The sequence below is a fragment of the Camelina sativa genome, chromosome 5 (assembly GCF_030686135.1).
Source record: "Camelina sativa cultivar CO46 ecotype springtype chromosome 5, ASM3068613v1".
In the NCBI taxonomy this organism is placed as follows: domain Eukaryota; kingdom Viridiplantae; phylum Streptophyta; class Magnoliopsida; order Brassicales; family Brassicaceae; genus Camelina; species Camelina sativa.
Window position 1 is genome coordinate 42,007,101 of NC_141884.1, and position 12,858 is coordinate 42,019,958.

At 36.7% G+C, this 12,858-nt stretch overlaps 3 protein-coding genes and 1 pseudogene across 54 annotated transcripts; 2 read left to right on the plus strand and 2 right to left on the minus strand.

The window, feature by feature from the left end:
• Nucleotides 1-370: 370 nt before the first annotated feature.
• LOC104788575 (uncharacterized) lies at nt 371-6,324 on the minus strand. Of its 50 annotated transcripts, XM_087452679.1 has the most exons (28): nt 6,195-6,324; nt 5,993-6,072; nt 5,818-5,898; nt 5,590-5,659; nt 5,408-5,480; nt 5,096-5,317; nt 4,960-5,014; nt 4,734-4,822; nt 4,597-4,643; nt 4,450-4,509; nt 4,285-4,364; nt 4,035-4,175; nt 3,861-3,901; nt 3,680-3,744; nt 3,505-3,559; nt 3,317-3,372; nt 2,915-3,024; nt 2,708-2,820; nt 2,380-2,507; nt 2,040-2,282; nt 1,821-1,852; nt 1,667-1,719; nt 1,534-1,550; nt 1,338-1,447; nt 1,143-1,262; nt 990-1,060; nt 686-873; nt 371-594 (listed from the first exon to the last, which is right to left on the minus strand). In XM_087452679.1, the coding sequence occupies exons 19-21, from the start codon at nt 2,430-2,432 to the stop codon at nt 1,843-1,845; spliced, it is 306 nt and encodes a 101-aa protein (XP_087308805.1). In that variant the 5' UTR covers nt 2,433-2,507; nt 2,708-2,820; nt 2,915-3,024; nt 3,317-3,372; nt 3,505-3,559; nt 3,680-3,744; nt 3,861-3,901; nt 4,035-4,175; nt 4,285-4,364; nt 4,450-4,509; nt 4,597-4,643; nt 4,734-4,822; nt 4,960-5,014; nt 5,096-5,317; nt 5,408-5,480; nt 5,590-5,659; nt 5,818-5,898; nt 5,993-6,072; nt 6,195-6,324; the 3' UTR covers nt 371-594; nt 686-873; nt 990-1,060; nt 1,143-1,262; nt 1,338-1,447; nt 1,534-1,550; nt 1,667-1,719; nt 1,821-1,842. The 50 variants fall into 50 exon arrangements, with proteins under 50 accessions (XP_087308805.1, XP_087308835.1, XP_087308811.1 ...); XM_087452709.1 differs by lacking the exon at nt 1,534-1,550 and having other exon boundaries at nt 1,182-1,262; nt 4,605-4,643; nt 5,124-5,317; XM_087452685.1 differs by lacking the exon at nt 1,534-1,550 and having other exon boundaries at nt 4,605-4,643; nt 5,124-5,317.
• A 1,584-nt stretch (nt 6,325-7,908) lies between these two features.
• LOC147945104 (F-box/LRR-repeat protein At3g62440-like) lies at nt 7,909-9,759 on the minus strand (annotated as a pseudogene). Its single transcript, XR_015598346.1, has 3 exons — nt 8,810-9,759; nt 8,520-8,683; nt 7,909-8,426 (listed from the first exon to the last, which is right to left on the minus strand). The product of XR_015598346.1 is annotated as an F-box/LRR-repeat protein At3g62440-like (transcript).
• Nucleotides 9,760-10,046: 287 nt separating this feature from the next.
• Nucleotides 10,047-11,068, plus strand: LOC147945105 (uncharacterized). Its single transcript, XM_087451680.1, has 2 exons — nt 10,047-10,308; nt 10,591-11,068. The coding sequence occupies exons 1-2, from the start codon at nt 10,209-10,211 to the stop codon at nt 10,713-10,715; spliced, it is 225 nt and encodes a 74-aa protein (XP_087307806.1). The 5' UTR covers nt 10,047-10,208; the 3' UTR covers nt 10,716-11,068.
• Nucleotides 11,069-11,164: 96 nt separating this feature from the next.
• Nucleotides 11,165-12,665, plus strand: LOC104788580 (uncharacterized). Of its 2 annotated transcripts, none has more exons than XM_010514340.2 (3): nt 11,165-11,805; nt 11,907-12,113; nt 12,199-12,665. In XM_010514340.2, the coding sequence occupies exons 1-3, from the start codon at nt 11,523-11,525 to the stop codon at nt 12,441-12,443; spliced, it is 735 nt and encodes a 244-aa protein (XP_010512642.2). In that variant the 5' UTR covers nt 11,165-11,522; the 3' UTR covers nt 12,444-12,665. The 2 variants fall into 2 exon arrangements, with proteins under 2 accessions (XP_010512642.2, XP_087307805.1); XM_087451679.1 differs by having other exon boundaries at nt 11,452-11,805; nt 11,913-12,113.
• Nucleotides 12,666-12,858: the final 193 nt, after the last annotated feature.

A 12,858-nucleotide genomic window follows, 5' to 3' on the forward strand; every position in this document is an offset into this window, starting at 1 on the left:
ACCATTGTAAATTTGACGAGACCGTTTTAGTTAAATTGCAACATATATTGTAGAATAATCAGGCCTGGCCCATTTAGTACTACCTCATGTAAGTGTAACATAAAATATAAAGAAGTCCAACAAAACACATATTTAATAGACCGATATTTCATTGACTTGGCCCATATCTTATCCGATCAGAGTAAAGATTCGATTTTATTTCGTCAAATTTATCCTCAAACCAAAAACAGATAAACAAAACAAAACTGTCAACCTAAATTTAACCAATCTTCAAGTTAAAGTTAAAGATGATTGTTCCGAGCTTCCGATAATAAAATTTCTAGTACTTTCAGACCTAAGCCTAAAGTATAATGTTTAACGAAACAATCAATGATTCTAAACAGAGGAATCTCAATTTTTTTTAGGATTTGATACGACATCAACGAGATATAAAGCCTGTTCGAATACAAACTGATAATGACTGCTGGGTAAAGTACAGCTGGGCGACAAATTTGGTTGGAAGCAGTAAATGGTAAATATACCTGCACATCGAAACCTAACAAAGTAAAAAAGGAGCATACCGATATCAGTTTGGCCACTGTAGCCATGGAAGACCTGCAATAGTATCGTGTTTTAGAACAAAGAAATATGACAACAATTTCAACATAAAGTGGAAAAGTAAATAGTATTATTAAAAGGAACTGACCTGCAATAGTATCGTGCTCCATGAACTGACCAGTCACCAGTACTCAACTTTTATAATCTAACAACTACATATATCTATGAGACATCGTGACTGAAGGTATCAAGAGGAATGGCCCATTTATGATTAACCATTGCTTAACAGCGCAAAATAAGCTCATTCACCAGAGCCTTATGCACAAGAATGGATTCCTGAAAATACGTTGGGAGAAAGAAGATGAAATGAGTCAGATGAACTTAACAACCCAAGTGGAAAAAAAACACTGAAGTTCAATATTATTAGACTACGAAATTAGAGTCTAACTAACCTCAATCAAGATCTAGCTACTGAGAAAACCTTGAACCTGGAACCATTCCTCATGTTACGTAGCTACACCTGCTGCAAATAGAAACAACCAAGAGAGCCTAAGTTCCAATTCGGTGAACAATAACATTCGCTTCAGGACATAAGAGTACAATACCAATATTATCAAACGGCGCAAACTCAGAAGATCATATACCACAGAAGAGACGAAACTTGTGTATGCGTCTTCGTGTGATATGCTATCACAGGTCCCGTTGCAAACAAAAACAGTAAGTTCCTGCAAAATGCTGAGATAAGATCAATCAAACAAAAAAACTAGAACGTGTAAGTTAAACTGGAAAATGAACCATACCTGAGAATCGACATTGACATGTTTACCAGCATTTCCGGAAGCTTCCACAATTTGTTTTTGTTGTTGAGAGAGCAAAAAAGCCCATCATAATCTCATTCCTTCAAGCTTTTCTGTTAGCGAGAAACAAAATACAAAAAGCATATGATCAATCATAACCATACAAAAAGCATATGATATTAAAACACTGAAACCATACCTGAGAATCGATAGACACTGCAAATTAAAGCAACTTGGTGACTTAAAGGTTGGTAAATTGAGCGGAAGCGGATGGTAGAGGTATTGAGTTAAAGACACCTATATAACTAGAAGAAACATTTTGATGTTGTTACCTTTTTGGTACTGAACCTTTTTAATTCTTCAAACCCATAAGCATATCTTCGATCTGCACAAAAATAGAGAACTAGAAGCTTCCTTAATATATCTTTTAAAGTCTGAATTATAACAAAATCTGATATTATACTGGAAATTTTTTTTTTTTCATACCTTAAACATAGCTTCAAGCTTTTTAAGCACACCTGCAAAACGAAACATAAACCTGAGATTCTTGTTACACTGTTGATTTAAAAAAAAAAGAATCATGGGTTTTGCTTGGAATTCTGGTGCCTTGTTGTCAAAAACAAAAAAGAATCATTGGTTGAGGGAGATAGAAATACTTGAAACAGAACAAAATAAAGAAAAGAAGAGGATTTTAAGATGACTTACAGTGAAGAGGACTTGGTATCCTCCATCATTCCTAATAATATCCTTATGGATGGGAAACTAACGCGAACGTATTGAGTGATTGTGAGTAATGAGTCTGACTTGCCTGACTTGTTCGAAAACATCAATGGAGTCTTTGCGTCGACGATTGAGCTTCTTCTCTCTACCAAGAGTAGATTTAAGTAGTTCCTCACAACACCAGGATCACTAGTCATATCAGATTTGGAACTAGCAGGAAGCAGATCACTGACAAAGAAAGACAACCAATAATGTAAATACACATAAGTATAAAACAATAAGGTAATTTACGTGTTCAAGATTTGTTGTTTAAACTTGACGATACCTGGGCAGATGCAGTTTCTTTCGTTGGCATTTAGAAGCTTCGAGTAACAACATGACATAAGCTAAGAAAACGGGGATAGATAGAGCAAAAAAAAAGATCTCATCATAATCTCATTCCTCCAAGCTTTTCTGAAAGAAAGAAACGAAATAGAAGACGCATAAGATCAATCATAACCAAGGGGATAATGCAAAATCTGAGATATGGGAATTCTTAACAAAAACAAGAACATGATGATAAAACAAGCAAAATACTGAGATAAGATCAATCATGCAAAATACTGAGATAAGATCAATGAAGCAAAAAACTAGAACGTGATAATAAACCATACCTGAGAATCGACATTGACATGCTTGCCAGCAATCCCTGAAGATTCACAATCTGTTGTAGTTGTTGAGAGAGCAAAAAAAAGATCTCATCATAATCTCATTCCTTCAAGCTTTTCTGAAAGAGAGAAATGAAATAAAAAAAGCATAAGATCAATCATAACCAAGGGGATGATGCAAAATCTAAGGATGTTAAAACACTGGAACCATACATGAGAATCGATATTGACATGCTTGCCAAACAGTCCTCATGATTCCACAATTTGTGTTTGTTGTCTAGAGAGCAAAAAAAGATCCCATCATATTCTCCGTCCTTCAAGACCTGCATAGAGAATATAAAGGACAACAAAACACAGTGAGTGAGCTAGCTACTGGGAACATAAAGGACAAAACACAGTGAGTGTGATATGCACAAGTCAGTGTGATATGCACAAGTCAGTGTGATATGCCTATTTTGAGCCCATTTATGTCCTTGCCTCTTGGGTGATTAAACTGTTTTTTTATGATCGGACGGCTCTCGCTAAGCAAAACAAGGTTTAGTAATAAGTAGCAACCAAACCCTAAATAAACAAAACAAGGTTTAGTAGTAACTAGTAAGTAACAAGTAAACCAACCTTAAATTCTGATTCCTCAAGACCCAGTAACTCTATTTGAATCAGCTGTTGAAAACCTGAAATCACAGAACAAGAAGAAGTCATATTAAAGCAAAAGAACCAACGAAAAGCTAACTCGAAAGAAAGATTAAGAGACAATTAACATTGAAATTGATAACGAGGAACCAGGGTAAAAACCATAACGTTACCATCTTTAGCATTCCATCTTCATCAACGTTAGCATCACAAAGCATTATCCAAAACCTGCAATTACAAAAACGACAAGTAAAGATAAACATGCAATTAGAAGAAGGAGAAAAAAACCCACAGAACCGAAGTGAAAATTCAGAAACAAATCAAAGAGATGTGTTCAGAGCAATGAACCCATGAGAATGCTTGAGGACAATCAGTCAAAGCCATCACTGATTGATAAAAGCATCATCCAAAACCTGAAATAACAAAAAAGACAAGTAAATAACATGTAATTAGAAAAAGGGGAAAAAAACCAAGTGAAAATTTATGAACAAATAATAGAGATGTGTTTATTAAAAATATATGACGTTACCATCTTCATCAACGTTAGCATCACAAAGCATCATCCAAATTCTGAAATAACAAAAACGACAAGCAAATAACATGTAATTAGAGGAAGGAGAAAAAAAAACCACAGAACAAAAGTGAAAATCCATGAACAAATAATAGAGATGTGTTTATCAAAATGTAAAAGAAAATCTCTTACCGTACGTAACTCTTTGGTTTTAGAGTAGCACGAAGAACCCGTTATAATCAGGAGACTTGAACTGGGGACCCGACCTGAGATGATGACAATGGCTTTCCATTTAGATTATCTAGAAGCGTGTTGTAATTCGAAGATCCATCACTACAAACATAAGAGGAAAGTAAAGCTCAGAGAGTACTACTCATCAGCAACTTCAGTAAGACGCTTTAAGTACCAAATACAAAATTCAATATGAGAAGTAAACACGCACCAAAGCTCCGTACTTCAGCAGGATGAGCAACAGATAGCTCCTCGACATCTATGGTAGCAAAAGGTATGGAATGATTCAATCTGCAAAAAACAAAACACAAAGTCATATGTAGTAAGTAACCCCTAACTAAGCAAAACAAGGTTTATTAGTAACAAGTAAACCAACCTTTAATTCTGATTCCTCAAGGCCCGCCCATTAACTCCTTTTGAATCAGATGTCGAAAACCTGAAATCATAGAATGAGAAGAAATCATAACAAAGCGAAAGAATCAACGAACAGCTAAATCAAAAGAAAGATGAAGAGAAAACTAACGTCCTTACAAAACCAGAACCGAGATTAAACGGTGACCAAGCCAAGCCCTGCAAAATAAAACCCAACATCATTTAATTCTCACCCTAAATAAGAATGAACAACAAAAAACAGATCAAAGAATTTGCAACAGATCAAACCTTCTCTCTTAGGATACACGTAGTTTTCACTGATCCCTTCCTATCCTCTTACATGGATCATCATCGAGAAATGCTATCTGCAACAGAGCCTTAGTAGCAAGTAACAAGTAAACCAAACTTTAATTATGATTCCTCATAAGATCTATTAACTAATAGTGCATACACGAATAAGATAACAAACGACCAGGGTTAACGAGGAACCAGGGGTTAAAGTCCATGACGCTACCATCTTTAGCATTCCATCTTAATCAACGTTAGCATCACAAAGCATCATCCAAAACCTGAAGTAATTAAAAGGAAAAAAAAAACATCACAAAACCAAAGTGATGATTCAGAAGTGAACATGAAAGAAGATACGATACCACATGACTACAGAAGAGACGAGACTACTATGTGCATCTTCGTGCGATGTGCCATCAAGTCCCCTTGGAAACAAAACAATAAAATCCTGCATAAACAGAGCCGAAGAGTCAACGAAACAGAATCAAATCGCAAAACAATTAAAATTGAAGGATACGAAATCATCTTCGTTCTTCAGGAGAATCGTCGTCCTTGATTGAACCAGAGGTGAATCATATTCATACCTGTGCCACAAAATTCAGAAAAACAAGGGAGATAGAAAAACTTGAAACAGAACAAAATAAAGAAAAGCAGAGGATTTTAAGATGACTTACAGTGAAGAGGATTTTACCATCATATGGGTCCACGATTCAGCATCATCCCTAATAGCTACATATACGGATGCACCTGTAACAAGAAAATGAAAAGACCACTCATAACCAAGCGGTGTTGAATAAAAAAAAAAAAACCAAAACATGATGACGCTAAAACGTTTTACCAAAAATCTAAACCATACCTGTGAGGACTGTCACGTAGCAGTAACCTTCTTACCACTTACCAGCCAAGAAATTGCAGAGAGAGAGGACCTGCATATAGAGAAAGGACAAAACAGAGTGAGTGTGATATGCACAAGTTTTGAGGAGGCAATTCTTAATAATAATAACACAGAGCCCCCATGTTCCAATTTCGGTGAAACAATAACAATTCGATTCAGGGCATAAGATAAAGAGTGAGAGACTACTACCAATTAAAGAAACGAAACCCTAGTGTAGTGAGTGTGTGCTGCTGCTCTTCCACAAGTCCCGTTGGAAACACAATCCGAATCCTGCAATAATTATAAATAGAGCCGTCAGAGAGGAAAATATAATTAGAAGACAGAACAGAACAGAACAGAACAGAACCGTTGATGATGATGATACCAATTAGGTAAAAATTCCCAACGAAAGAGAGAATCGATGAAACCCTAGAAGGCCCTCGCTTGAACCAGAGAGATGAATACCTGAAACACCCAAAAGAAATCAGAAACAAAAACGAACCCTAAAAACACCCAAGAGAAATTGCTGATGAAACCCTAAAAAAAGAACAACCCGATCCGATTGAGAGATTTGAGAGATGGCTTACTCGTCAGAGAGATTTTGTGTTTTTGTTCTTGCGAGAGAGCGTCACTCAGGACTAAAAGAAACTGATGCGCTACACTTTTTCCTTTTTTTTTTGTTTTAGGATAACAAAATATATGGAACATGCGCTATATAAAAAGGAAATTCACTAACCGACTTTGTATACACATGGTAAAGGCCTTTTGGGCCTTATATATGGGCTTTGGACCTTAAGTAACCCAATATATACCTTAATATCACTTAAAAAGTTGTCATTTTTTTTTTTACAGGTTTGTGAGATAATATGATTTTACCCAACCCAATCCTCTACGATCAGACAACACTTGTAAAAAAATTCTCCAATTTCAACAAATTTAAACACATCTATCTTTAACATTTTTAAAGTACATTTTTCAGGCTGATGGTGAAGTTTATGTTCACTAGAAAAGAGAGCTTATGTGCATAAGCGACATCGTTGAAGATGGTAATGTGGCACCAATGACTGAAGACAAGGTTTTTGAAAGTCTAATTTATTTTAATTCTTTGAAAGCTGGTGTACTTGTATGAATCTGTGATTTACCTTTTGCGTTGTCGTGATATTTAGACTAATCCAGTTTCTTTGATGTTTACAGGCATTGTTGTTCAAGAATGGAATCGAAGAGATGGCTGGAAGAACCTTACGACGTGTTGCACTGGCCTTTAGAACGTTTGAGGCTGAAAAGGTCCCAACAGGCGAAGAGCTCTCAAAGTGGGTACTCCCAGAGGATGACCTTATTTTACTAACTACAGTAGGCATAAAGGTGAGGATCGATTTGGTTTATTCTTTATCCGGAGATGAGTCAATTTGTAGTTATTGTGGCTCTTGTCCTTTGAGGTCACTTGTACCGTTTCACAGTGCATAGTACTCCTTTTTTAGACACATTTGTTTAGATCAGGCAATATTCTACCTGCATGTCATGTCCTGCAATTTTCTGAGTAGTGTTTCTTATCGAAATATTTGTGCACAAGATCCATGTAGACCAGGAGTCAAAGATTCAGTCCAGCTTTGTCAAAATGCTGGTGTCAAGGTACTTCTTTTGTTCAATTATATATATATATTTTTTTAAGTCTAGAAAGGCCAATGACGAAAATTTATTGTTTAGCTTGTTAATAACACTTCATGATATATGTTGATCTTCAGGTCCGCATGGTGATTGGTGACAATATCTAAACTGCAAGGGCTATTGCTTTGGAGTGTGTAATATTAACTTCAGATGCATATGCCTCTAAGACAAGTAGCCAACCCTTAGTGAAGGAAAATCATTATTTGCGATGACAGATGCAGAAAGGCACAAAAAATACCAAAATCCGGTACTGTTCACAACACTGCTTTTTTAAAAAAATTCTTATTCTGAATGTGTTGGTATGTAATTTGAATGTCTGAGTCTCACTCTATGTGGACGTTTGGCCTGTTTTCAGTCTTCACCCAATACATGTAATCTCTCTGAACGTCAGATGCATCAGTTATTGTAATATGATATAGGAGTAACAGCCTAAACCGAACAGTAATATATCAGTTGTACAGAACAGTAATATATATCAGTTTTGATATAAAAATATTTAAAATAATAAAATAAAATGCATACCAAACTACAAAAAAAAAAAAAAAAAAAACATAGATTTTATTGTATCTAACAAAAATTTAGAAAAAAAATATATCTTACCAAATATTTGTATAACTAAATAAGAGAGAATATGAATAAACAAAAAAAATAATAGTTTTTTTTATTTTTCTCTCTTCTAATACAAACGCTCACATCTCTCACAGACATTTTTCTATCTTTCACAAGTGAAAACGTACTAAAATTACAAATACTCCAAAAAGAAAACGACACAACAACGGACAACCACTTAAAGATGAGAAAATGCAAAAAAAAAAACACAAACGTTCTAATGTTGTTGAATCAATGAACAGACTTAAGCAAATCTAGGAAACGACCTCAAATTTGCACTTGGACGAAGCTCTGGGTAGCCTTTCCAGATCTGCTATGAGTTTCAGCTTATATTTACCTGTTGCTTGAGAATGAACTTCCACCAGCTTAAGACATGCCAGTTTCTCCAAGAAATGTTTCATTTGTATCAATTCTTCGAATGAACCATAGTACTCATTTATCTTCAGGACCTCCAAAGGACTCGACCATAAGAATGAATACTCTGACACGCACTCGCAAACAGTGTCTTCTTCACAGTAATAAAAACTCTTATAGTGCAAGGGACCCTGAAACGAGACGGAAAACATTTGAGATATTCAAGATTATAATCACGAGTATCTAATTAAGGATCTTTTGTGGGGGTTTGCAGTCATACGTACGTTGATGTCGAGAGTCTTTAGATTTGGAGATTTCTTGATCAGCATTGGCAGAGGAGACCAACAGAAGTTAGAAAGGCTAACATATAAATAAGACAGCTTTTCAAACACTGGGAGTGCTTCACGGAAGACTGGAACATAAAAGAACCAATCAATTAAAGCATACACTAGCAAGATTTTTATACTTATAAGTCAATAGGTCCAAAATAGTGAATACATATATATATATATAACCATTTTTTTCTTTAAAGTTGTTGTAAGATTTTGAATAGAAATAAATCAATAGAGGACACTTACCTTTGCAGTCATAATGGTGTACAAGTTGAGAGTCTGGACATTTTTGAGCCCATTGAGCAGATTCATTGGATGGAAGCGCCTTTCATCACCTTTCCCCCACATATAATTTTCTTCCGGACAAAGATAGAGAGTAGCTTCAACAAGGGAGTCTAGATTAACATTAAGATACTCTTTTGGAACATAATCAGAGTAATACAAGTAGGCAAGACCGGGGGTATCGAAACTAATACTCTTGAAATCAGAGTCATCAAAAGAATCCCACACTTTACGCATTATAGTAAGTCTCTTAAGGCTCGAACTAGACACAGTGCGGGACCATTTCCAAAGTTCCCAGTTGACACCACGTATGGTTAATTCCTCGAGCAAAGGAGACGCAGCAAGAAGCGTTTTGAACGCACAACGACCAAACTCATGGAACCGAACGTAAGAAAGAGAGAGAGTCTTGAGCGCTGGAAGAAGAGCATTCTCAGGGAGAATGTCAATAGCGAAACCACACCCTAGTGACAGATCAGTAACTGTCTCGCAAGTGAAAACTTCAAAAGGCAGTGCATAACCTTCTTCGCCATTTATCGAAAGTTTAAGAACCGTGACACCACGCTTGAGCACATGACGTAGACAACGGTTGATATGATCGTACTGAGCAGGCTCGGTATCCTCATCAAACCACCAGTTTAGAGAGAACTTGTTAACACGAGAAGTGGGTGGAAGCTAATACTCTGTCCAAAAAAACCGTAAGAGTTTCTCCATCCTTTACAGAACCATCAAAATGAAGATCTTGTACGATGGTAAACAGGTTATGCCATCGCTTAGAGAGAACCGTGGTGAACGCTGCCTCCTTCGCCGAGAGAAAGGATCCGATGTGGCAAATAATCTCGTCTGGAAGATTACTGATCCGATCCATACTTTTAGCAAACCCTAGAGAGAGTAGAGACCACCTCCCTTGTAATCTTTCAAACCCTAGCCCCCACCCCCAGTAAACCTGTTTTGTAGATCCTCTGCGCGCAGGACTACAATCCATTAATATGGATTAATCCAATGTAAACGTGCCACGTGCGTCCCCTGATTTCGTTTTCCCGCTTCTTGTTCTTCTTAACTTGAATCGCCACTTTAAATTTATAAATTTTTTTGTCTTGACTTGGTTTTCCCAAACCGACAAGTCGAACCAAAGCACGAACGACAGCGTTTTAATATTCCCTTTTTAATACGCTGTTTTGAGTAAATGTAGAAGAAATCAATTTACGAACACAGTGATGAACTAAAACCCTTCCGGGCAAAAATTAAAAAATCCTCGAAGCTTTGCTTCATCGGGAAAGTATTTGAGAAATTGTAACTCTTATGTTCATCTGGAGATTTTGAATTCTTCATCGGGTAGGTATCTGAGAAAGGGAGGAGACGATGATGAAGACGAAATTTTTGGATTGGTATTTGAAGATCGCGATTGGATCGGCTATTATAGGAGGAGGCATGGAGTTCTTCATGATCAAGACTGGTTTCTGTAAAAAATTCTCATCTTTTCAATTCCTTCTCGCTTTTAATTTTAATCACTAAGATTTTGGGAATTTAGGTTTTTTTCTTCCGAATTAGCAACAATTGATTGCAATTGTTTCTGTGAATAGTTTAATTTCATCGATTTTGGAATCTCTGTGGAGTTTTAAGCTTAATCTCAAGTTTGATGTTGAAGATTCTTACTTTCTTGTATAGTTTCTACACTAGACTGGTTTGGGGTTTTTTTCTCTGAGAGATTTTGATGAAATTGTTTTGTTACGAAAACTTGCAGACGACAAGGTTACTGTAATAGAAGCAGAGAAACGGGCCTGGGAACATTCACCTGAAGCTCAAGCCATGAGAGAAGCTCTTAATCCCTGGAGAAACAAGGACGCTGAAGCTAGCAAAAGTCCATAGATCAAGGAAGAAAGCTCTTTATTCTCTCTCGTTAAGTTCTTTTCACTCTCCAACTTGCAATTATTCTGATTCAGTTTCTCTCTGTTTTTGAGAGTTGAAAATTTCATTATATTGTGTTTGCCAAATGCTAAATGCAGCCATCATCTTTGACCCTAGTTACATGTTACCAAGATACCAAACCATAAAAGATGTCTTTGTTTTTCTTTCTCTGCACTTGAGCCTACTTCTTCATCTTCTGTGTCTCTTATGTCTTGTGTTTGTACAAAGAGCAGAGACATGTTTTGAGGCTAGGACTTTATAAGGAACCATAGATGTTGTGTTGAATGTTATAAAACAGCTTGTGTTATATCCCATTCGTATATTGGCTTCCTGATGCTTCTCAACGGGTTATCATTGAGCCATTAGAACCTCAAAAAACCAAGAATTTGCAGATGAGCTCAAGTAGAACAATTTACTAATGAGTTGAAAGATCCAGTTAAGATCCCCAAGTCATCAATCTTCAATGTATCTCTGGATCTCAATGATGATGGATGCTATATAATAAATGATCCTTTGTTTTCTGTCAATCTTATCTTCCTTCTGGTAACACTTTTTTTGGTGTTCAAATGTTTTGCAGAGGTTTTTAAACTCTTCTTTCGTCCTAATTGCATTTCTTCACTTTCTCAGAGAAGAATGCTTACTTTCATCAAACCGGTTATGAAACCTCCGGTTCCAAATCAAACACATTGGCAAATCTGTGAATTGTTATTTTTTAAGCCAATCATTTTCACCTTATAGGGTCTAAAAGAAGGCCCATTTAAGAAAGAAATGGACATGATAGCCCGTTTAAAGGAGGACTGTTGCTTTTTAGTTTTTACTCTGTCGTCAATGGTGGTGGCTATTAGAAAACCCCACAGCGGCAACAGCAGCTTCTCTCTCTGTCGTCTTCCTTTGTTCCGGCGGATCTTTCACCGTCGTCAAAACACCATGTTCATAAGTCAATGCCGTAGCTTTAAGCCTTTGCTCAACTCTCGTCTGCCATTGTTACGCCCCTTTCTCTCCAAATGTCTCGATCAGTCCTTCAAAACCATGGCTAGTAGCGGATACGTCGGTAAGATTTTCGTATCTTTTGTAATTTTTTTTGCAATTGCAAATACTATCATCTTCTGAGTCGTAATTTGCTTTTATTGTGAAAAAAAAAACTCCTTAAAGAGGCAGGTGTCTTCTGGGACGTGGAGGTCTACAAGATCCCTGAAGGTCTCAGTGCTGCTGATGTTTCGAGGAACATCAAAATTGCGCTTGCGGTAATGGGACATCGTGGTACGGTCTCAATCAATGCTTATATTAATGCTACGAATCAGGAGATCCAGGATCATGTATTTCACCCCGCCGGAATCGAGCTCAATCGCATACCAAATGGTATGGTTTATTAACTTGTTTATTATATTATGTGCTGTTGTTGTTGTTGTTGTGTATCTTGAATCTCCTATTGTTATGGTTTCAGAGTCGCCGTTAGGACTCGATCATTCCAGACGTGCGGCTCTTTTCAATGGCATGGGGAGTTGGGCATTTGTAAATACTGGAATATCATCAACGATAATGTTAATCACAAATGACAACCCTATCCTCTTTTACCCTTCGCTCAAACGGAGAAATTTCAATGTGTTTTGGAATTGCCTATCAGTTGAGGGAAAGCCTATCCCCCAGACTCTCCAGACCCTAAGAAGAAGCTCAGAAGAACCTTGTTGACTCCCCCCCCCCAATAACATACTCTTCTTGCTTCTCCATGCCTGCCTGCCTTGATGATGTCCATAATAACTGATCCCTTTGTTTTCCTGTCCATCTTTTTAACTTCTAGATGATCCTCATCTTCTTCTTTGTCTAATGCCTTTGTGTGTTTGTTTGTCTTATGAAAACATTGATGTTACATCTTTGTTTGTGTGTTCTAATGGTTTGCAGAGGTTTTGAACTCTTCTCTCTCGTCCGGAATGCATTGTGAATGCTTTATTTCATAAGAGGGCACGACAAGTGTCACTAATATTTTCTTCCAAATCGAATCAAATCTGTGAATTGATTATTAATTTTAAGCAAATCGTTTCACCTTCACCAAAAATAAACGAGTTGTGTTGTTCACTCAGATGTTACAATACAAAGAGCAAAGACA